General features: G+C 41.6%; 1 protein-coding gene across 11 annotated transcripts in view; it reads right to left on the reverse strand.

Moving 5' to 3' along the window:
- Nucleotides 1–1049: 1049 nt before the first annotated feature.
- TLK2 (tousled like kinase 2) overlaps nucleotides 1050–23176 on the reverse strand; it is a 124353-nt gene continuing 102226 nt past the window's right edge. For 10 of the 11 annotated variants that reach the window (XM_025279893.3, XM_025279892.3, XM_025279895.3 and 7 more), the window contains 7 exons: nucleotides 21621–21712; nucleotides 16964–17053; nucleotides 13029–13198; nucleotides 11491–11629; nucleotides 7857–7968; nucleotides 6235–6342; nucleotides 1050–3829 (listed from right to left, as the gene is read on the reverse strand). In XM_025279893.3, the coding sequence (XP_025135678.1) occupies nucleotides 3656–3829; nucleotides 6235–6342; nucleotides 7857–7968; nucleotides 11491–11629; nucleotides 13029–13198; nucleotides 16964–17053; nucleotides 21621–21712 (885 nt within the window). In that variant the 3' untranslated portion in view covers nucleotides 1050–3655. Of the gene's footprint in view, nucleotides 3830–5159; nucleotides 5404–6234; nucleotides 6343–7856; nucleotides 7969–11490; nucleotides 11630–13028; nucleotides 13199–16963; nucleotides 17054–21620; nucleotides 21713–23176 lie in introns of those variants that run through there. The other variant, XM_044938812.2, reaches the window with a different exon arrangement.

Genomic DNA, 23176 nt, shown 5'->3' on the forward strand with positions numbered 1-23176 from the left:
CCTAACCCCAGGCAAAACCTCCTGACAACCTGGAGAGTAGAAAGGCTCTGAGCCTCAACCAGCAATCTTGGTCTCACTAAATCCTGTGATCTTTTTTAAATCACACTTTTTGATTCCCCCCTTGTGTGCCAGGTACTTTAAATACCTCACTTCTACTCCTTACTCTAACCATGCAAGGAGAAATTCTTAAAGCCAGTGGAGGCGGGGCTTGAACCAGACCTAATTCTAAAACCCAGGCTCTTAATCTCTAGGCGAGGCTCTTAACTTCTGCCTTCAGAAACTAAAACAGCATAGCTAGTTTGTGCATCCTGTCTCTCCCCCACTTACCCCAGGTGGGTTTTAATTACAGGCGAAGAGGGCTTGAGTGACAGGAATGATGCGTGCTAGAGAGAAGGAAAGACTCTCAGAAAGCAAAAGACTGCCAAAGGTGAGTCAAATTAGTTGTAAACTTCGCCTTCTTAGGGGCAAGGAGCTAGGCCAAAGCTTGCTTCTAGCTCTAGGATTCTAGGAGATAACTATGTTTAAAGGGAGTTATTTTCTAAATTAAGAAACTCAAGAGCTCCTTGACTGCTAGTCTTCGCAGCTGGAGGAAAACCTGTCCTTCCTGGACTAAAAGGCAAGCAAAAAACAAGCCCTCTAAAAAAGACAGCAGACCCATCCAGGCCAGCAACACAAGTGGGGACACACATTTCTGACTGGCGAGACTCCATTTAAAGCTGCCTGTGCGTGATGGGAGATGGAGAGCCCAGTTCCTTCTCTTTGACCTCTGCATTTCATGTCTTCCTGTGCCCAGTGCCTCCAGCCCTGAATTATGAGTTCATGGTCACGGCCGGGCCTTCCCCGTTCTGTTCACTGTGGGTATTCCCACACACAACTCTAGCTGTTGGCACATCAGGGTGACAAATGTCACATGAACCCACACATTCCCATCACGACTGTAACATCCACTGGGACTCTGCCAGCTGCCGGGGTCCTCGAGCTACACCCCTAAGTGCTGAGGGCCCTGATTGAAGCTAGAGAACTAGAGTAAAATCAAGAGGCTAGGAAAGTCACTTCTTAAAACTTATTTTAATATCCTCCCCACCCCCCAAATTGGGAAAGGCCAAAACAGTCTGGCTGGGATAATTACAAATTAATACACATTTTTTTTTTTGTCATTGTTTAAAGGAAATCAACATTGTGGCAATAAGGGATTATCCTTGGAAAAAGTGAAACCCATATTAACAAAATATGTCATGGAAGAACTCCACTTAGTGATTTCACTGGCTACTTACAAGTCTAGAAAAGGTCACCATTCTGCCTGCCGCCGGGGCTTATCCATGCATTGGAAAGAGGCCGTGCCCAGACTCAACCAAGCCCAGGCAGTTCCAGCCAAGCCCTAGGCCCAATAAGAGCACGAAGAGAGGGCACCCCTTCTTCAGGATGAGGGCAGAAAAGACAGATCACCAAATACAGTCCTACACCTTGGCTCATAAGAACCTGGGGGAAAGGAGGCAGGAAATTAGAGGGAAGGCTTAAAGATGCAGCATCCCTTCAACATGAAGAAAGTTAGAAATTAAACAAAACACAACTCTTCAAGATCACTGAATGAGAGAGAAGAAAAGAGGAATAGAACTTATTGTCTTGAGTAAGTTTAAACATGGTCTCAACTTCATTCATCTCTTCACCTATGTAGACACCATCCTTACAGTGTTGTGCTCAACCTTTGAGACCCCATGGGTACTCTGCTTAGCAGCTTGAAAGTAATGGTTAAAGAAGAAAAAGATACTATACACACATGTGTGTAAATATATATATTGCAATAAGATTGCTTTGGAAAGCTGGGGGGCAATAAGCACTCAGGAGCTGACTTCCTTCCCTTCAGAGTTCCACATGACAACACCTGCCCATGAACCTCTCTCTAATCTGGAACACTCCATCCTCCCTTAACATAGCCTGACACTGGGGAATGGGGCAGGTCCATAAAGGTCCTGGAGAATGTGTCACTACTGGCATTCTTCACATGTAAAAGAAATACTAGTTGTGAGTCATTTGAGTGCTCTCTACCCTTCCTGACTGCCGCCACCGCCGGCCCCCAGCCCGCCCCTTGCCCAGGCAACTCGCATGCCTGAGTGCTGCATCTTTAAATATTTCTGGCTGAGCCCTCTTGCCACATATGTCAGTAACATTCCAAGCTGGCTACCACATGTTCAGACTCTGGCCTCCTTCCCCCTTCTACTGTCGAGTGTTCTGCTGTTTCAAGGGCATGGTGGGGCCACGCAGCTCCCATTTCAGCTCTATCTTCAGCTGATCATCCATCTCAGAAACAACCACATTAAAAAAAGAAAAAGTTCCAAAAGAATGTTCATATTTGAAATACCTACTTCCTTTGAGATTATTTTTTAACTTCACTCAATGAATCTATTAAAGTGAGTTAGACAAAGTGTGTGTGTGTGTGTGTGTGTGTGTGTGCGTGTGCGCACGCACACACACACACACACACACCCCAGCACATACCCACATAATTCAGGTGGCTGGAGGTTGTTTCCTGCCAAAAGATCTAACAGAGGAAAGCTTATGTGCTGATCAAGTTTTAAAGTCACTGTTAACGAGAAACGCACACCGTTCAGCAAGTGCACGGGGTCTGAGGGTGGGAACCCCTGCTCCCTGGAGCACTGGCTCCCCAGCCTGAGTTCTGCCTGCCTTTGGAACAGTTTCAATGGTTACTACATTCAGAGAATCCAAGAGGACTGCATGGACAGATGAACCTTTATTTAAAAAAATAGCACTTCAAATAAATTAAAAGGGACAACCGTCAAGTGTTCAAATTGTGAAGAAATAGTTGAAAACCTAGAGAGACTCCAAGCTGCAGAGTTCTAATCTCATTCTTTGTCCAATGGCAAAACCCCACACATCTCAGTACTCCCACTCAATTTTTTCCCTACTGAGATGAAGGAAGCAATTGCAAACAGGAGACCAGACGGAGGAGAAAGCTGCATCTGATTGGAATGAACATTGCCACGTACTTGCTAATACGGGTTTCACTTTATGACCAAATGTATTCTTTCAAAAATAAAAAAGGGGGGGAGGGAAGCTGCATGTTTTTTAAAAATTGAAATTATTTAGGGATAAAACACTAAACTCTAGTGCCTTTAACGGGCAATAGCAACTTTTTTCCTCCGAAGTCAAACACCATCCCCAGCCGAGCCTTTGTGCTACAAGCTTTTCAGGAGATGTTACCTAAACTTTATTAAAAGAAAAGAACAAGTTTAAATATAGACACTGGACTAGCCCAGTCTGTATTTTCAAGTCCACATTCTTCATCTGAAGCACTGCATCAGGGACCCCCCTGAGTCTGCATGTTTTCAAGTTCACAGTACATGGAACCAGTTTTTCTTTTTAATTTTTTCCTCACTCAGAGCAGCCACACGCAGTGGCCGTTGACGCCGGAACCTTGGGCGGGGCCTTTTCCTACGAGGCCTGGCCAGAGCTGCCCGAGGTTTCTCCTTACTGAGAATCGATGCTGTCATGCTCTATGGATGGGAAAAAAGCAAGAAAATAAAAGCACCTGGTACAGGTTTCATGAGATCCATTTGGATTCGCTATGTTCCAAACCCGCTGCTGAACGCCATTTGTCCACTCTGTGTGTCGAACAGTCTGTGGCTGGGAGTGAGTCTCAATTCGAAGAACTGTTATTGGACGCCCCCGAGGTTGACGCGATAGCAGCTCCAGCAGGGCTACTCGTGGAGACCGACTTTCGGATGTGAGGAAGCAAGTAGGGGTCACAGGCCAGCTGCTGGACGTCGATGCGGTCCTCCTTTCGGTAGGCCAAGCATCGTCGAATAAACGCCTGAAAGGAAAGTTTCTTGAAGAAGCCTGAAGAGATAATCTTGGCACCCCAAGAGGGAACCCAGGAGGTTCTGTAGCAGCTGCCAGGGCCCAGAGCAAAAGTCTCCTAAAGAGAAGGGGCTTAGGGCCTTGCCTGGAAACCACTAGGCGGACCCAGAAAAGACGTGCCAGATGCAGCGCTGCTCTGTGGCCACTGACTCCTTCTCCAGCACAGGTGCCTGAGCCATTCCCGAGGGGGAACGCGGCATGACCTCTACAGATCTCTGTCCCCAGAGCACAAAGACCAAAAGAAAAATCTCTCCCTGCCTTGGCTGGTATGCATGGGCACAGCCTAACTTCATGGTTCTGCGTTTGGTCTCATGGGAACTTCCTGAGGAAGTGAAAACTGCAGTGACAAACCATCAGCACGTGAAGGCGGTGCGCTGACACTAACACTGCCGCGTGTCACATGCTGGCGGTGCTCTCGGTGTATCTTACTCTCCCTCGAAAAGTCGTTAAGCAAATGATCAGGCATGCATCTAAGTGAAGGAACATCTGACCAGGACTTGTCTACCCAAGAGTCCTGCAAACATACAAGCTTACTGTGAGTGGGGTTTGATTTGGATTCCTAATTTACTACTAACATGGACATTTCCTTTGTGCTGGGTATGAAGAGCTACATAGCCTAAGTTTCTACAATTATTTTTAATTTTATGTTTATTTATGGTTATACTTGGTCTTCATTGCTGTGCAAGGGCTTTCTTTAGTTGCAGCGAGCAGGGACTACTCTCTAGTTGCGGTGCACAGGCTTCTTCTCACGGCAGAGGCTTCTCTTGTTGCAGAGCACAGGCTCTAGGTACATGAGCTCAGTAGTTGTGACACAGGCTTAGCTGCCCCACAGCATGTAGGATCTTCCCGGACCAGGGATTGAACCCGTGTCCCCTGCATTGGCAGAGGCCCTTACATACATTATCTGTCTTTTCCTATTTTTTAACCAGATAGGTCTATTTAATAAAACCTTAAATATAATTATTTAAACAGCTGAATCAGTTTTTTTATTTCTAAAATAGTATCATCCAAAGTCTGTACTTTGCATTAGGGTGATAATGATGCCTGGATGGAGGTCCATTGATTGTAGAGATGTACCATTCTGGTGCAGGTTGCTGACATTCTGGTGGAGGAGGCTGTGCACTGGGGGAGTGTGCCAGGGCAAGGGGAGAAGGGTTGCAGCAGCAGGGAGTATATGGAAATGTTTACTTTCCACTCAGTTTTGCTGTGACTCTAAAACTGTTCTAAAAAGTAAAGTCTACTTTAATATATCTAAAAACATAAAATGAACTACTGATTTTTTATTTTTCCATGTTTAATTGATAAAATTCCTGGTTTCTCAAAAGCAAAGACATCTATAGGCAGTTGCTTTATTAAAGCATTTGGAAGATAACAAATTCATAGAAATGAACACAGTGGTCGTTGACCTTTAAAAATGAAGCTTCTTTAGTGAGGTATCTGGAGCTGGACAGTTTTCCTGGCTTGGATACCAACTCAAATACACACCTTTTGCCTTGAATCTTCCCTCTACACAGCTGCCAGGATAGGCTTTTGAAAGAGCAATCAGATTACATGGCTGGCCGGACAAAAACCTTCAACTGCCTCCCATAAGCTTAAGTCCATCCTGCTGCCCCTCTCCGCTCTCCTCTGCTCTGCCTGCTCTGGGGACTGGCTAAGCTCACACTCACATCTGAGCTTCATTCTCTTCTCTCTGTTCAGAATATTCTCCCAAGTCTACACATGGCTCCCACCTTCACATCTGTCAAGATTGTTGGAAAAAGTCACTTCATCATCTAGACCTTCTCTACCATGACATCAAAAAAGGAGGTTCCCACCTCTCCCTTTCCGTTAGTCTGATTTCTTCTCTATAATATTTATCACTATCTGAAAGGTATTCATTTTTAGTTACCGTTTATCTCACCTAGTAAAACACACACTTTATGGGGGCAGAAACCTTGTCTATGCAGCTCACTGCTGTGCAGTCACAGCTCTCCCCACTACCCAGAACAGCGTCTAGTACTTCCACCTGTGGTTAGTCGCTCAGTCGTGTCCAACTCTTTGTGACCCCATGGACTGTGGCCCGCCAGGCTCCTCTGTCCATGGAATTTTCCAGGCAAGAATACTGGAAGGGGTTACCATTTCCTACTCCAGGGAATCTTCCCCACTCAGGGACTGAACCCAAGTCTCCCTCTTCTCCTGCACTGGCAGGCAGAATCTTTACCAATGTGCCACCTGGGAAGTTGTCTAATACTAGGTACCTAATAAATATTTGCTGTGGGAAGAGACAGGGAGAAGAAGATAGAGGTTGGAGAAATCACCCAAAGAAATAATAGAGAAAGCAAAGTAGACATTTCTGTTGGCCAATGGGTCAAAACTTACCTTTGCTTCAGGTGTTACTACTGGCTTTGGCGGGAACTGCACTTCAGTAGCTTTGAGGATAGTATTTTCTTGTAGAATGTCTTGCTGGGACTGATTATGGCCAAAAGGCTATCAAATAAAAAAACAAAGGTAGACCTCTGGTTAAAATTAAAGAGAACACAATTCAAAAGCAAAGAGAAGGGAAAGGTAAACATATATTTCCACAAGAATTGCTGGAAGGAACTTTAGAGATGATCTCCTCTAATTCTCTCATTTTATAGATAAAGGATGGAAAGGCGTGGATTTGAAGTAACTTGCTTTTGAAGTAATTTCCTCAAGTTCCAACATCTAGGTTAATGTAGAACTGGGACCAGAAGCAGCATTTGCTATAGCACAGTGCCTTTGCTAAGCTTTGCTTACAGCAAAGGTAAGGAAGATTCAGAACACAAACCAGCAACCTCTTTTGCCCGAAGTGGTAATATGTATGTGTGCCACAGATGGACCCAAGACGCAGATAAAAAGGTGGGAAGGAAGTGAAAGAGCAGAGGGATAAGGACATAGTTGGGGGGTGGGGAGAGCTGGGGCTACTCGGTGAGTGGCTTCATCTGTGCCACAAATTGCTATTTTCTAATAAACTCCTAAGAAAGAAGTTCACACCTAGTGTCCTCTCTATAGTGTTTCTACTGAGATCACTGTTCTTGTTAGATAACCTCTGCCACCATTATCAGCAGCACTTCTACAATATCAGAGTATAAATAATAATTAACCCCATTAGTTCTGAATAGTTTCTGAATATTAGATAGGTACGATAAAGAAACAAAGACCAAAGCGAAGGTAAAGACTAGGCTGAAATCTGAATTAACAGTTTGGTCTGGGGATTGTAATCAAAGTATTAGGAATCTAAGTGAGTTACAGAACTCCCAAATAGTTTATACCCACAGCCCAGTGGGGAACGTTGAAACATACGAATGTACTGGTAGCTGAAACAGGAGTATAAATATACAACTGGATCCCAGTATATACATTTACAAGATATTATGCTCACAAGGAAAACATAAATGTGAAAATTCATTATGTGTAATTAATACCTAGCTTTTCACTTATTCAAATAATATATTACCTTTATTAGAAGTAACAAAAAATAAGTACTTTCTGGCACCAGTTCCCCAGTATAGAAATACAAAGTGTACTTTATGCTAATGGGGTGGCTGGGAGTAAGAAGCCTTGCAGGTATTTCAAGTTTCAGTTCTCGCGACCCTCAAGAATGGATCTTGGGAAGATTGTGTGTGTGTGTGTGTGTGTGTGTGTACATACAATATTTATTTATTTGGCTGCATTGGGCCTCTCTACTCATGGCATATGGGCTCTCTCGTTGTGGAGCATGGGCTCTCTAGATCTAACTGTGAATGGCAAAAAAAGGATGTCTTCAACAGCCCAGCAGAATTCATTAGATGCCCTGGAACTGGAAATTTCTGCTTCTATGCATAAAGCTTCTATAATTAAGTCTGTATTTTCTTCAAGCCACAGCTTTCGGGATTCCATTCTGTATAACCCAATGATTAATCCAAGGGAAGAATGCACACAGCGCCACTGTGACATGCACCCCCAAGACAGAAGCCACCACATCCCGCCGTCCTCATTACCTTCCTTCCATAAAGACACTGGTAGAAGATCACACCCACTGACCAGACGTCAACTTTATTTGAGATCTTTGGTGGTTCTTTCCCAACCACAAAACACTCTGGCGGTAAATACCTGGACAAAAGGGAAATAAAAATTCTTAGAAAAGCAACTGTATAAATCTAAGACATGTACAAAAAGGCAAACTAAGGACTTTGATGAAAATTAAAATATCTGAATCTTAACATCTGAAAGCCAACTTAGATCCAGCTGATAAAGACACTCTAAGTTAAGGAGGTGGTCATGTCCTATTTCTTATTTACTGAGAGAGGTAAATATTCTTCCTAGTTCCTACTTTACCCACGCCAGCATTCTTTTCCAGGCCTGTGCCTAGTGTAAAATGTCATTCAGCAAGTGTTTGAAAGGAGGCGGGGAACACAGAAGTGCATTTCCTTTTAAGATAGCTGTAGCAACAAACATTAAAATACAAGTGGTGTGATTTCCTTTCATGCTGACAGACGAAGAAACAGTCTCTAAAATAAATAACTCTTAAAAACCCAAATGAATTCAGGATCCAGTATAAATCTCTGAGGGGAGTGGCTATTAAGTGTCTTCTTAAGGTAGCCTCTTCTGGAAATCCAGACTGACTACAATTATAATCAATGGTGACATTAAAGTTCAAATTATGAAGGGACATTTTATATTTCCTACTTTAAGGATGATCAGGGGCTTATGGAAGACTAATAAATAGTGCCTAAAAGCCAAATAAACTTCTAGCTGTTGGCCCAACTCAATCCTCATCTGAATTCCTTCCCTCCCCACCCACTCCTGACCTCTAAAAAGACTAGCTGGACAGCCAACCACACCAAATTGTATGGTGTGGAAGGTAAGTGCCTCTTAGCATTTAGGAAACCAAATAATATGCCTCTCCTCACTGCCTGGAGTCTTAGCCATGGCACAGCTGGAAAGCAGAATTCTAAAGATAACAGATAGACCTCTGCAGATTTCATGCTGGCAAAATCAATTTTGTGAAAAAACTATTTTAAACCCTGCTGTGCTTCTGGTGTAAAAACCTAAATGTGTAGCTGAAAGGGGATCATAAGAGTTGAGAGGCAGAAAATGTTCAGATGATGGGCTTTTTTTTTTTTTTTTAAGAAGTTTAGTTTTACGCTATTTCTTTTAATAGTCGTTTTAAAATTATTAAGACCATTGACCTAGATTATTATTTCACAATGAAAGTGTCTAGCCAAAACACACACTGAAAAATGAAAATATAGACAGAAAACTCACAAGGGGAGTATGGGGAAAGAAACGTAAAGAAATAAAAATATAGATGAAAGAATCTATAAAAAGAACAGCTCATCCAAATGCCACTAAAACCTCCCTGAATCCCAGGTTTTCATGGCTCTTAATTCTTTAATATACATAATTTAAATATGAGCTTGGATAAATAACAAAATCTTGATTCTAAAATGATCTTTTTTGTGGAAATGGTGGGGAAGAAGTAAGTTCTTGTTTGTGGTGAGGAAAAATGGAGGTTGCTGGACTTATTCAAATGCAAAGTAATACTTTGGTCAAATAATGAGAATTACAGAAGACACTGTCCCTTAAGAGTTTAAGTTTAGCATATCACTTTCTAGGTCTCAGTTTCCCCATCTATAAATGAAGAAACAGACTAGTTCTTCACCCACATAATAAGCATTCTAAGTCCCTATCAAGGACTTTGGGAGGGAGAATAGAAGATATTGTACTAAATTGTGTTTAAAAAACAAACATAATTGCATACGCCATCATGATAAAATCCTCGTGGAGAAAAATGATTCTCAAGGCCTAGTCTACGGGTTACTTGTTTAAAAGCAGTGTTCCATGTAGAAGAATTCTGGAACAACCAAATGCTGCAAATGCTCACTTAAAATTTGTTAAGTCCTCACATTCTGTCTGTATCTTTCTGGGACATAATATGAGGAGGACAGTGAGGATGGTGATTAGAAACACCAAAACGGAGAATTTTTACTTTTTAAACCTTCAGAGAAACTCAAACAATTTAATTTTCTCAGTAGCTTCCTTTCTACCTTACTCTTACCATGAAAAAAAAAAAGTCTTCAAATATAAAGTAGAAAAACATCATAAAATGAACCCCCAAGTAAACATCATCCAGCTTCAGTAACTGTCAACACGGCAAATCTTTGTTCATGTACACCCCTCTTAATCTCCCCCAGATTCCTTTGAAGCAAATCCCAAACATTACATATTTTTATGTAAATGCCAAACTACTAAATTTTATAGCTTAGTAAATACAGCAACAGGAAGCAATGAGATAACTAATTTTAATGTGAAAAATCTTCACCTTTAAGAAAGAACAAGCTATCAAATGAAAAAGCTCAAATCCAAGTTCTGGTGAATTTATAAAACAGAGGTATAGACCTGCTTCCAGAATTTCCAACAGCAGATATTTTTGTATCATTTACTGACAGGAACCCACAAAAACCACCAAGTGAATAAACACTGTAAGTGTAGCTTCTATTTTAAACCTAGAATCTCAAAGTTTTAATTTAGGGACTGATTTTCACTATAGGTACCATCTCCACAAACAATAAGGAACAAGGGAAAGTTGAAATTGCATGTACATGGTGCTTTTAGCAGGATATGATCAATTCTTCAATGTGGTGGGGGTGATAACAGGGCTGATGTCCCCCTCTTCTCTGTCTGCTTCCCATCAACACCCTCATTCCCAGACAGTCACTAACTGGCTAAGGGCCAGGGTCCTCCAGTCTCAAACATCAGTGATCTGGCCAACTGACCTTGGGATTTAACTGTACGCACTTCCCCTCCCTTAACGCTACAGAAGGCTTCTCCATGTTCAGAATCAAACATTCCCATGTGTGGCTTTGTGTTACCACCTCAGAAGTGAAAAGGAAGCTCTGTTAACACCTTTACAATCACAAAGTCAAATGCCTGAGCTGCAGGTATCTTTTATGGTGCTCACTGTCAAAAGGAGTATGAGACAGAGTAAGACAGGGCACAGAACAGGCAGGCAGAGCCAGCTGGGCAGAGTGGTCGGGGGTGGAAGAGTGACGACAGATGGGAAGAAATGCGGCTCAAAACCTTTTGAAACATGGCTGCCAGAAATGGATACAATTCTTGGCAAATCATGCTCACTTTTTCCTGTTTAGATTTCAAGGAATGCTGTGCTTATTTTACATCCTAATCTTCATAACTCCTGGGTTCTTCAGTCCACCATCTTCAGACAACTATAGAAAAAACTTCCTCATCCCATCAACTCAGGAAGAGAGAGACCTGCATTTGAAATTCTGAAAGGAAGTGAGGGCCATTCTTTACATACACATAAGTAATCTCATTCTCTATGTACACAGTAGGGCCTGACCTACGGAGCAAACACACAACTCAAAACGCCTGGTCACACATAATCCCTCTCTCAATGGTTTTTAAGAATAAAAAGAAAAATTAAGACAAATTCATGTAAATACAAAGAGCCAAACTGCTGACAAGACAGCAAATATTTGGAGAGGAAAGTCTACTATGACATATAGCATTTCTGCCTAAGCAGACAGAATACAGTCTAATGAACAATCACCAACACCTCAGCATAGCACAGTCACATCTCCAGCCAACTGGACAGACCTCTCAGATACCTACCAGTAAGTACCAGCACCTTGTGATGTTAGCTCCATGCCATCCACTGAATTGTAGCTATCATCATCCATTATCTTGGAAAGACCAAAATCTGTGATTTTTATCTCTCCACACGCTGTACCATTTACTAAAAGAATATTACCTAAAAAGATAAAAATCTTCATGAATAAAAAATAACTTACTAGGAAAAGCCAAGGTAGTAATAACAGACGGGAAGAGGACAACTGGACTCCAACTCTTACACATAATAGCAAACATTTAAATCTCTGGAATAAAACAATCTGGATTCTGGATGCTAAAGGAGAGTCGTAAGTGTCTGGCTGCAAATTTCTCTTTTCCAAGAATCACCTGCTTAATGTGCCAAAACCAGCACTATGAGCAGTGGAAAAAAATAATTAACTAGCCAAAGTAAAATATCATTTGTATGGTTGGTCAAAAATAGTGGGAAACTTTCATCTGAGCTTTCAGTACGGATCTCTAAACCACCCTGTTTGGACCAGTAGTTTGGGGAGGGTGGTGTGGAATCAAAGGAAACATACAGGGGAATCTAAGTTAGTACCACAGCGCCACCTACAGCTCCCGGGCCAGAAAATGTAGCAGATTCAGTAATAGAAAACCCAATCACACAGTAGCCATCTTTTAAAAAATCACTTCCTTGTAATGAATTTTTTAGTTATTTATTTAGTCATTAAAGGGGCTTCCCTTGTGACTTACCTGGTAAAGAATCTGCCTGCAATAAGAGAGACCTGCGTTCGATTCTTGAGTTGGGAAGATGCCCTGGAGAAGGGAAAGGCTACCCACTCCTGAAGAATTCCATGGACTGTATGGTCCATGGGGTCGCAAAGAGTCAGACACGACTGAGCAACTTTCACTTTCACTTTAGTCATTAAAGAATAGTGAGATTTAATATGTAGCTATCAGAAGAGGATGGCAAAGTTAACTGTCCCCACCAGGAGGTAAAGGGGACTCTTCCCAACACCTAAGCTCAGCTGGATAGAGCTGTCTAAAGAGCACACAGGCAGACTTCTAAGCAACAGCTGAGGATGACAACAGACAGAAGTCAAACTGCTCTCTCCCCTGCCAACAACTATCAAAGTTAGATAGTAACCATACAAAAAGATGGAAAACTCTGCTCAGAATTTAATGAAATGGGGGGCATACATGGAAAATAATTTGCTAATGTGAGGGCACTTATCAAAGAAACTTGGGGTAGAAGGATTGCTGTATAGTGTGAGTAATGGGAAAAAAACAAAACCAAGCTTGCCAGAGCAGTTCTTTCTTAATTGGACTGACATCATGAACTGCCCTGGCTCTAAGGACAAGGGCATTGTTTCTCCAGAGCGCTGAATACGACCCAACCTCCTAAACCCCATGCTGTGTGGCCAGGACTCTCTTATTCCCACACCTACCCAGGCAATTTAGAGTTAGATTTTATTAGGCCTTTTTGGCCCCCACCAAACCCCATAACTTTATAAAATTGAAAATTACTTATAAGACCAAAGAAATACCACCAATACTGTCTCCTAAAAAATTAGACATACCTGGTTTGAGGTCATAGTGTATGATAGGAGGTTTTATTTCATTTAAGTACTTTAAAGCATTCACAATCTGCATGATAATGGATCGGGCTTCTTTCTCCGACATTAATTTGTGCTGTTTCAGGTAGAAGTCCAGATCATTTCCCTCACAGTATTCTAGTACTGTACAAAACCTAAAGACAAATAAACCAACACTTGATCGTGGGATAAAAGCAAGCAAATTAAGTCTAACTAAACAAGCCCCAGTGAAACCATCAGGTAATTCAGGGGTCCCCAACCTCTGGGATCTAATGCTGATGATCTGAGGTGGAGCTGCTGTGATAATAATAGAAATAAAGTGCATAATAAATGTAGTGAGCTTGAATCATCCCAAAGTCACCCCCTACCCCCTGCCCCGTCTGTGGAAAAACTGTCTTCCACATACATGATCAGTCCCTGGTGCCAAAAAGGTTGGGGACTGTTAAGGTAGATAGATAGCTTCTCACTTCCTTCTTTGCTCTTTAAAATACTCTTCTATTCTTTATTCAGTAATAGCAGTTTACAGGAAGTAAATTGCCAACTCTCTTAGTGAAGAGTGTCTGCACTCTTCACGTTGGAACCTGCTCTGCTCAAGTTCACCCAGGGCACACTGCTTCTTGAATCAGACTTTAGGAATACTGACAGGAACTGTCATGTATGTAAGCTAGACACTTACTCTACTATCCACAGGATGCTCCATTTCTAAACAAGTACGGCATGATCAAATACACAATCCTCACTGCAGACATTTTATATGACCCTGGGTGCTGACAGTAAGGAAGAATCTGGGGTCTGCCCAGGTCCCCATGGCTGACTGCACACTACTGCTCCCAGCAGACTGCATGTACTATGATTTTTCTTTGTTAAATACACAAGGGATAAAAGAGCTTTTTAAAGGACAGTATCTGTAGTTCTAACAAATGTATCATTATATAGTAGGAGTTTTTTCTTTCACTTATACCAGTATGTCACACAGATCTAAAACTACACAGCATTCAGGGTATGTAGGGTCATGTGTCTGTCTTCCAAGGCAGTCATAAACTGAAGTAAGGCTTCCTGAGAGATGAATACCTTTTAAACTATTTTAAAAGCAGAGATATTACTTTGCCAACAAAGGTCCGTCTAGTCAAGGCTATGGTTTTTCCTGTGGTCATGTATGGATGTTGAGAGTTGGACTGTGAAGAAAGCTGAGTGCCGAAGAATTGATGCTTTTGAACTGTGGTGTTGGAGAAGACTCTTGAGAGTCCCCTGGACTGCAAGGAGATCCAACCAGTCCATCCTAAAGGAGATCGGTCCTGGGTGTCCATTGGAAAGACTGATGCTGAAGCTGAAACTCCAATACTTTGGCCACCTCATGCGAAGAGTTGACTCATTGGAAAAGACCCTGATGCTGGGAAGGATTGGGGGCAGGAGGAGAAGGGGACGACAGAGGATGAGATGGCTGGATGGCATCACTGACTAGATGGACATGAGTTTGAGTGAACTCCGGGAGTTGGTGATGGACAGGGAGGCCTGGTGTGCTGCGATTCACGGGTCGCAAAGAGTCAGACACAACTGAGTGACTGAACTGAACTGAAGCTGTAACAATGTGGCTAAATCACTCAGGGTCTTGCTGGCAAATAAAAATTACTAAAGTATTTAGAACAGAGAGGCTTTAATTCAGAGAACTAATCACACAGATGATGGAAGAGCTAAGAAGACAAAGTGGCCAGTGAGCACTCTAGAAATCATCTAGTGCAGGAAGTCATTAGCACCCTAAGGCCAGAGGGTGGAGATGGTGCAGTCAGAACCAGGGTCACCAAGGGAACCTGGAACCATGGGGGGAGGAGTCTCCACCCACCACCACTTCTGTCTCCCCACTGAATGAATCCCACTGAACAACAACTGACAAAGGAGCCTGGTGAACACAGCCTACAAGGGCCAACTCATCTAAGATGGAATAGACACAGGACTCACACTCAGGGCCTATGGAATACTGAAGACCTTCAAGAAGCAAAGCAACAAAATGTGGACACACACAGTCCCAAGGGACCCCCAAACTGACCAACAGCTCATGCTTCTAACAAAACATAGCATGTCCCAACATGCTAGCGTTCTATTTGAGAAAATAGGCCTAAAATGTATCAATTTCTCTGATCTGATATGCTGAAATCTGAGGCATAGAGTCTCAGGCTTAGTGAGTTTATTTTGGATCCAATGCAAACTGAAAATAAAATCTCATTTTTAATACTCAACTCTCAGAAAACTTTCTAAAACAATGATTTGACTTATTTTGGGGAAAAATTCACCATACACACAACAGGAAGAACAAAGTAAACAACCCAAGAGTAGTGTAAAATCAACTCAATTTCTCAGATTAGTTAAAAGTGTGTATACAATTAAAAACAGCAGATAATCCAAGTCATTGTATTTATTTTTGAAATGATTTTTGTGCTTATATTTGGGGGGTATGAGTGTCCTTCCTAGTATTCAAGGAACTTGTTGAAAGCAAAACAATAAAGCTACCCTGTGGAAACCTGCTTTTTAACTTGCTGTTTTTCTGAACCCCACTCCACACCACACACTGTGCTGACCGCACTTGACTGGAAAGGGGAAATCCCTGAGTGGGTGCTTCCAAAGGGAATTATGGTCTCCCTTTGGGGCCATTTCTAAATCTGGATGGGCTCTCTCACACAGCAAGCTCTGAGACAGCCGCCATCTGGAAGAGGCCGAACACCCTGGGAGGCGGAAGGAAACCCCTGCGGGCCAGGCCTAAGCATGCTTTTCTGATTCAGTTCAGACTCCAACAGAGAAGATGTTTCCAAATGCTGAACTATTTCTAAACTCCAGATAAACCAAGAGATGGAGAGCTTACCTATACAAGTAATGAAATACAACAATGCCTACGATTATTAAAGATCTCAGACAAGTCATGTAACTTCTCTGGTCCTCAACTCTCCACCTACAAAGTGAGAAGGCTGGACTGAAATCCCTATAAGCCTCTGAACCAACCTATATTTTCAGATGTAGCATTAGACTCTGCCACATTTCATTCTAATTCTATGATGAAATCATACTGCTAGAACTTCAAAAGGCCCATCAGTGTTCATCAGCCTCACTTGACTATTGCTTGTCTGTGGTATGCCAGCACCAATTTGTACCAGTTTCTGAGAGCTGAGAGTTAAATTCTCAGAAATCTTGTGAGCTAGTTTTTAAGCCACTGGTAGGATAAATGGATAAACAAAAGGTAGTATTTCCATACAGTAGAATATATTTAGTCATAAAACGGAATGAAGTACTGATAAATGACACAAGAAGAACCTTAAAAGAACACCATGCTAAGTGCAAGAGGCCAGCCACAAAAGTTCACACACTACATGATCCATCCTATGAAAGTCCCTGAAGAGCTGATCTATAGGCACAAAAAGCAGATAGGCAGTTGCTTATAGCAGGAGTGGAGTGGAGGAAAAGGGGGATGATAGAATAAGGTACAGGATTTCTTTCTGAGTGGAGAAAATGTTCTAAAACTGACTACAGTCATGGCCGCAATATACCTATGAATACTGTGTACTTTTAAATGAGTGAACCACATGGTATATAAACCTATCTCAATAAAGCTGCCCCCCCTTTTTAAAAAAACTGGACATGTTCAGAGTCTTATTTCACAGAAACCGGCAAACAGTACCCATCAGCCCTATGCCTCTCCCCTCCATGCTGGTTGTGAAACACTGACCAGCACACAACTGCACCTATCCTGTGGCCAAGAAATGTAAGTCTTGCTGGCCCCAATCTGAATTCAAATACAATCATTTGCCCATAAATACATTTGGCCCCCTCAGACAGTATTTTCTGGACCCAGATTTAAATTCCATTCCATCAGTCATCAACACACTGCAAGAAAATAATATTTTCTGCTACGCTAGAAATGGCATAGTACTTACGAGTCAGTGTCCAGTGAAAAGTAATCATACAGCTTAACTATTCTGGGATGATCCAGTTCTTTGTGAATCCGGTATTCCCTACATGCATGCCTGTGAACCAAAGGGAAACATTCTGTATTCTGTTTAAAGGGAAACATTTACCATTTTGTACCCTGTCCTGTCTTTCAGAACTCTTCCAGGACCCTCCTAATTCACTCTTACACCCCCATTGCTCCCGCACATCCACTCCATTCAAGGCCATCTGGTCCTTTAGTCTTTTTCACCCTGTCTTCTCCATAGGTCTCTGCCAAGCTGTTCAGAAAACAGTAGGCACCAACTTTTATCCTTTGCAAGTTCATTCTGTGATAACCTTACCTCTTTTATATTGATACCCAAACAGCAGACGTTTAAAAATGATAAAGACAGCACTTTTTTCTTTTCTCTGAAGCTGATACTTTCCATCTACAAATGTTCATACCCTGGGGTTCCATCACAGGGATCAATTTGGTACGTAAACTCACTGAGTAAAAGGGCTGCTGGTAAGATAAGGCAATTACAATGCATTGGATTTGTTTTTCAATCCTACTCTTTACAAAAAAGAATTTAAAGGACTATCAGCATTACTTTCTAAGAAAATGCTAATTTGATACAAAGTCTGAAACTATGGGAACCTTAGTTTTCTTAGAATAAGAGATGTTTTTTCATACATGTGTCTTTTTTCTTTAGTAAGATAAGGAAGAAAAATGTACTACGTAATCTGACGTATTCATATACTGAATTTTAAAGAATAAAATTTAGTTCTTACTTAAAAAGAGTAATAGGATATTATTATATATATATATTTTAGAATATTATATTTTAAGTAACCTAGCACCATTTAGTTTGGGGCATTTTAAGAGTCAAAAAAGGAAAACAGTGATGTTTTCTGAAATGTATTCCAGCATGTCAAAAATACACAGAAAGTACTCAATCGAAGAAAACTGAGGAACAACTAGGGGAAGAGGGAGGGGAAGAATAGGAATCTAAAAGTGACTAAATGTTCTTCCCCAAAGAAAAGCTTGTTTGATTAGGTTTATTTTTCAAGTGGCCATTTTGGGCAGTTTTGCTTGTTCTGATGCTTCATTTCATCAGCACTTTTTTTTTAATTTTAAAAGACTTTTTGGCGGCTCTGAGTCTTTGTTGCTGTGCACAGGCTTTGTCTAGCTGTGCTGAGTAGGGGCTACTCTCTAGTTGTGGGGCTTCTCTTGTTGCAGAGCATGGACTCTAGAACGTGGGTTTAGTAGTTTTGATGCACAGGCTTATTAGCTGCCCTGCAGCATGTGGAATCTTCTGGGACCAGGGACCAAACCCATGCCCCCTGCATTGGCAGGCAGATCCTTAACCACTGGACCACCAGGGAAGTCCTCATCAGTATCTTTATGTCTTTCTGAAAAGAAAAACTTGTCAGCACTGAGTCGGAGCACAACCACGCTTCCAATGCAGGGTAAGCAGGTTTGATTCCTGGTGAGGAACTAAGATCCCACATGCCTCATAGCATGGACAAAAAAAAAAAAATCATGTAATACCTCATTTCATTCGGTAAAATAAAGGTAGTACTATTTCTAAAAAAACAAGTTCAGAAACCTATGGTCTAAACAGATTACTGTTAAGTCATTTCTTATTCTCACACACTAGAAATCTATCGTTCTCCGCCCTTTTAACTTTTTGATTTTGTGCATTTCAGAGTAGAGACCAATTTCTCCATGGAGGTATTAAAAAACTGAGGAAAATAAAGGAAGAAAAAATTATAAATTAAAGAAACTGTCACAAGTCCTTGCCAACTTAGGAAACTTTCTGTGTGTCATGAAAGGACCCCCCTCAACATCACGTCGGGCACTAAGGCCATCTGCTACAGTTCACCAGGCAAGGCAGAGGTTCTCCTTATATTCTTACATCCTTCGTATGTTCAAATTTCAACTAAACATCGAAGGGACCAATGTGCTATAAATAAGGAAACAAATAAGAAACTGATCCATTTAGTCTTCTACTCTAAGGAGATATATATTTAGACTTTCAGTAATTAAATCCTAGAAAATTAGAAAAGAGTATCATACAAGAGTACAGATACAGTTATTTCTGTGGATAGCTTTATATGAAATTTTCCCTACCATAAACTTCTTAATATCTATTTTGGGAGGTTAAAGAAATCAAGTAATGCCTGTTAATGCTTAATAATGCAAAAGCAAAACCATCAGTTTACTTCTATTACTTTCAGAGAAAGGAGAGGAAAGGGGGTGCAAAATAGAACTCTAAATAAAACAATACAACAGCCTTTTGTTTTCTTTGAATTTTTCTCTTTTTCACCCAAATACATGGTCTGATTCCAGATGGCGCTGGGAAGTCATCCCCATGAAGGAAAAAGCAAGCAGAAGATCTTACTATATGCAGGTAACAGCAGTATTTTCATATTTTATAATGTGACCACAACACTGAAATTACTCCTCTTCAGCTTCACACTGACTTTCTGAAGCACTCTCTAAAATCTGTTCAGCCCCTGACATGTCTCCCTAATCTCAGTTCAAGGGGGTTAATGCCATATTGCTAATTCACTATTATTTATAACCTAAAATTCCTCTGTATGATTTATTATCACTTAGCAAGCAAAATCTTTCCAAGAAAGGTGGAAATGCTGTAGGAATTTTCCCACAAGGATGAATGGAGGTCACAAAAATTTTGCACCACCCACCCCTCCACCAGTGTGTCTATCAACTGGGAAATGGCTCCTGCCCAGATGGCTCCACAGAAGGTGCTCAGGAGTCATGATTCCTGCCTTGGTGAGGAAGCAAAGAATAGGAAGGCAGCACTGGGAGCTGGAGCTGAACCTCTAAGAACTCAGACACGAGACTACCCCCTTCAGCTGCTCTGCGACTCCATCTGGCAGACAAATGGGAAAGGAGACCCCATCCACACCCACCAGGACTCAAACAGCTTGCCAAGCGTGTCAAGGAGGTCCTGGTGTCCATCCCTCACTGCTTCAAAAGGCTACAGTGAGCACAACCCCCATGGGCAGTCACCACAGTCTTCGACCCCTGAGTTCTCTTTAAACTCAGCCTGAAAGCTGGACATGGAGACGAGGCAAAGTCTGTATAAATCTCTGCAGAGGAACTATCTCCTCAAGGTTCACCAAGGTCCATCCCTTGTAGAGTCAGCTGGTTTAGAGTTGGCAGCGCACACAAGCTGCAGAACAGGCTCCGAGGATAGCCGAAGGACACTGTGAAAGAGATGCAGGTACTGTTCCTATACCCTAAGGTACTCTTTGAGTCTCAATATGATGAGGACATTTCTCACCATTTTCCTAACTGGTCAGAACATGTGGGTGTCTTCTCTTAAGTGCTCCCTGGCAATTGCGGCCGCATGCCATTTGTCCCTGCCTGTCGAGTGCCTGGAATGTACTTGTAATAATGTAACTGCTCCTCAAAAGCATCTGGACTGCAGCCACCTGTCACACACGGACACAGGCAGAGTGCCATGCACAGAGCACACAACATCCTTTTTCCCGCCTCTGCTAAGCACTCTCTCTCCTAACGCCACAGGAACCTTCTCTCTTCCAGCACTGAGCACCTCTGCCAACCTGCACAGAGCAGCAAGAGTTCCTGGGTCCCTGATGAACAGTAGCCATAAGGCAGGAGTTGCCTTGCTCCAAGCCTCAAGAATGGGTTAATGATGTAGAAATGTTTTATTTTTCTACTGAGATTTAGAAGCCACCTAAAAGGCTCTTCAAAGTCCACTCTTCTGCCTTTCTCCTTCCAGAGTACTATTTATAAGAGAAAGCAAAAGTGCTTTTATAGAATGGAGGTAGACTGCTTTATATCAAAAGGGGCTGTCTCTCCTTTCAGGGGTAGGATATGTCTAACATAGTACTTGTTACTACAAAAAGGAAATAATATTACGGCCAGGGGAGATTCTAACAGAAAAGTCTGAGTGGCCTCCAAAGCAAGTGAGCTGTAACTTCAATGTTCTGAAGCTCAGGGCAGAGACAGGCAAGGGCTTATGTTAGTGGAAGAAAAACATTCCTACCTGCACATGTAAAAACTGTTCATTCTAAAAAGTTACCCTCCCATCCTGCACCCCCGGTACAGATGAGGGCTGCCACAATGGCATCTAGAAAGGGGCGAGCACAGCAAGTGGGACACTGAGGACAAGAACTCTGAGACGGGAAGCCTGTGACGGGGGAGGAGGGTCCAGCACTGAGGACCACACTGAGGGGCGCCAGTGCCGCACGGTCTCCTCCATGATGAGACTGAAGCAGCAGCAGAAGCCCCACCCCATGCTCCCCAAGGTCCCCAGACCACTAAAGAACGCTCTCACATTTTCTACAGACAAGCAACAATAATTTATGAGGCTTTACTTATTTATTATAGCTACTTTTAGAGGCACAATGGAAGGGGAGGGTTAAACACATGGGCCTGGATTAAGGGAAGTCTGGATTTAAATACAGGCTCAGCCATTTTTTAGCTGTTACTCAATTCTGTAAGTATCAATTTCCTTATCAGTAAGATGGAAGATTTATTTACTCTCCAAGGACAGTTATGAGGATTAAATGAAACAACAGCAATGCATGTAAAGCTCTTAACATAGTGCTCAAACTACAGCTATTAATACTAAATTTTGAAAAATCAGATACTCTAGTATCACTTACTTGTGGTAATTCTCCTTTTTCTCATCTCTCCAGTTTTTATTTAACTGGTGAATTTTCACAGCTACGTATCTTTGTTCTGTTAGATCAAATGCCTATAAAGAAAAGGAATAAATTATACTGTGGATAATGCTAACAAAAATTACAGGCTACTGACCAGAAGCTTCTGTTTAACAGACCAACATTTTCAAAAGTCCAAAATGCATTATTAAATAACAAGGGCAGTGGAGAGCACACTTCCTTCAGAGTTGTAATCATCTTTCTTGAAACTTGTGATGAGACAATCGAGAAGTCTCCAGACACACTGGCACCAAGGGGTTTAGAAAATAAAACCTAGCATATACAATAAACAGAAAGACAGTCCATGCCTTAACAGTCACTTCTAAACAACTCTCTTTCTGGATATCATCTACCCTATTTGGGACTTTTCTCACCTCTTGGCTCTTGTCCCTTAGCTGGTTCTGGGACTTGACATTCTTCAACAGTAATTCCTGCCACGGTTTTTTTTTTTTTCCTTTTTGTAAATATTTTTTAATAGGCTTTATTTTTAGAGCAGTTTTAGGTTCAGAGGTCCTGCCACTTTTGAAATGCTAGGGTCAGAGACTATCTGCTTCCTTAAGAAACAGGACACACCTCTTTGCTAAGTTTGTTTAATTGCACCCCTACATACTGGATAAATAAAAAGTAATTTTGGACCTCAACAATGTCAGAAGCTAGTCACTTATGCAGCACCGTCCAAAAAAAGGGCCATGCTTTCCCCAAAGGCCACCACTGTTGGCCCAAGCTCCAGATCAGCTCAGTGGTGCTAGATTATGGGGTTAAAAAAAGGTAACAGATTTTCAAGGACGCCTGGCGTACATCACAATTTGAAAAAGTAGCATTTTACAACAGATTTCCCCAATACAATTTTTTTAGGAACTTTTTTAGAATGAATTTGGCTTTAATGTCCAAATTAAAAACTTACTGCTTCAGTTCCAATGCTATTACCACCTATCTGCCAGCTTCCACAAACGTATGAATAGATGAAGACAACAGGCAGAGGATATACAGTCCATGAAGAGTGGTGATTACTCTACAGATCTTTTAAAAGACAAGCTACCTCTAGGAAAGCACAGGATACAAGAGAGGCCTGCTTATAAAAGAAACTTCTAATATATACCAAATTTAAACCAGTATTTTTAAAATACAAAAACCATTCAATTCAAACAATATCTTATTTCACAGAAATGGAAACTTTTGAACTCTATTTTTCTTACAGAGTCTAAAGTCCACCTGTATGCATGTATCCATCATGGTTTTATAGGAGGGAACCATTTCAAGCCATTAAAAGCCAGATTAAACATCACCTAACTTGTAAGAGCACCAATGAACTACAAGTGTCATTTTTTCCTATTATCAAAACCTATTTCTGAGTTCAAGACACTGTGATTCACCAATGGTCTAAGAAGGGCTATACGGAAGACAGCAAAAGAATACATTAATGTACATATTGTTGTAAGAAGCATTTAGACTTCAGAAGTGTTAAAATGTTTGAAGAATAGGAAAAAATATGAAGAAAT

This window comes from Bubalus bubalis, chromosome 3 (assembly GCF_019923935.1).
Source record: "Bubalus bubalis isolate 160015118507 breed Murrah chromosome 3, NDDB_SH_1, whole genome shotgun sequence".
NCBI classification, from domain to species: Eukaryota; Metazoa; Chordata; class Mammalia; order Artiodactyla; family Bovidae; genus Bubalus; species Bubalus bubalis.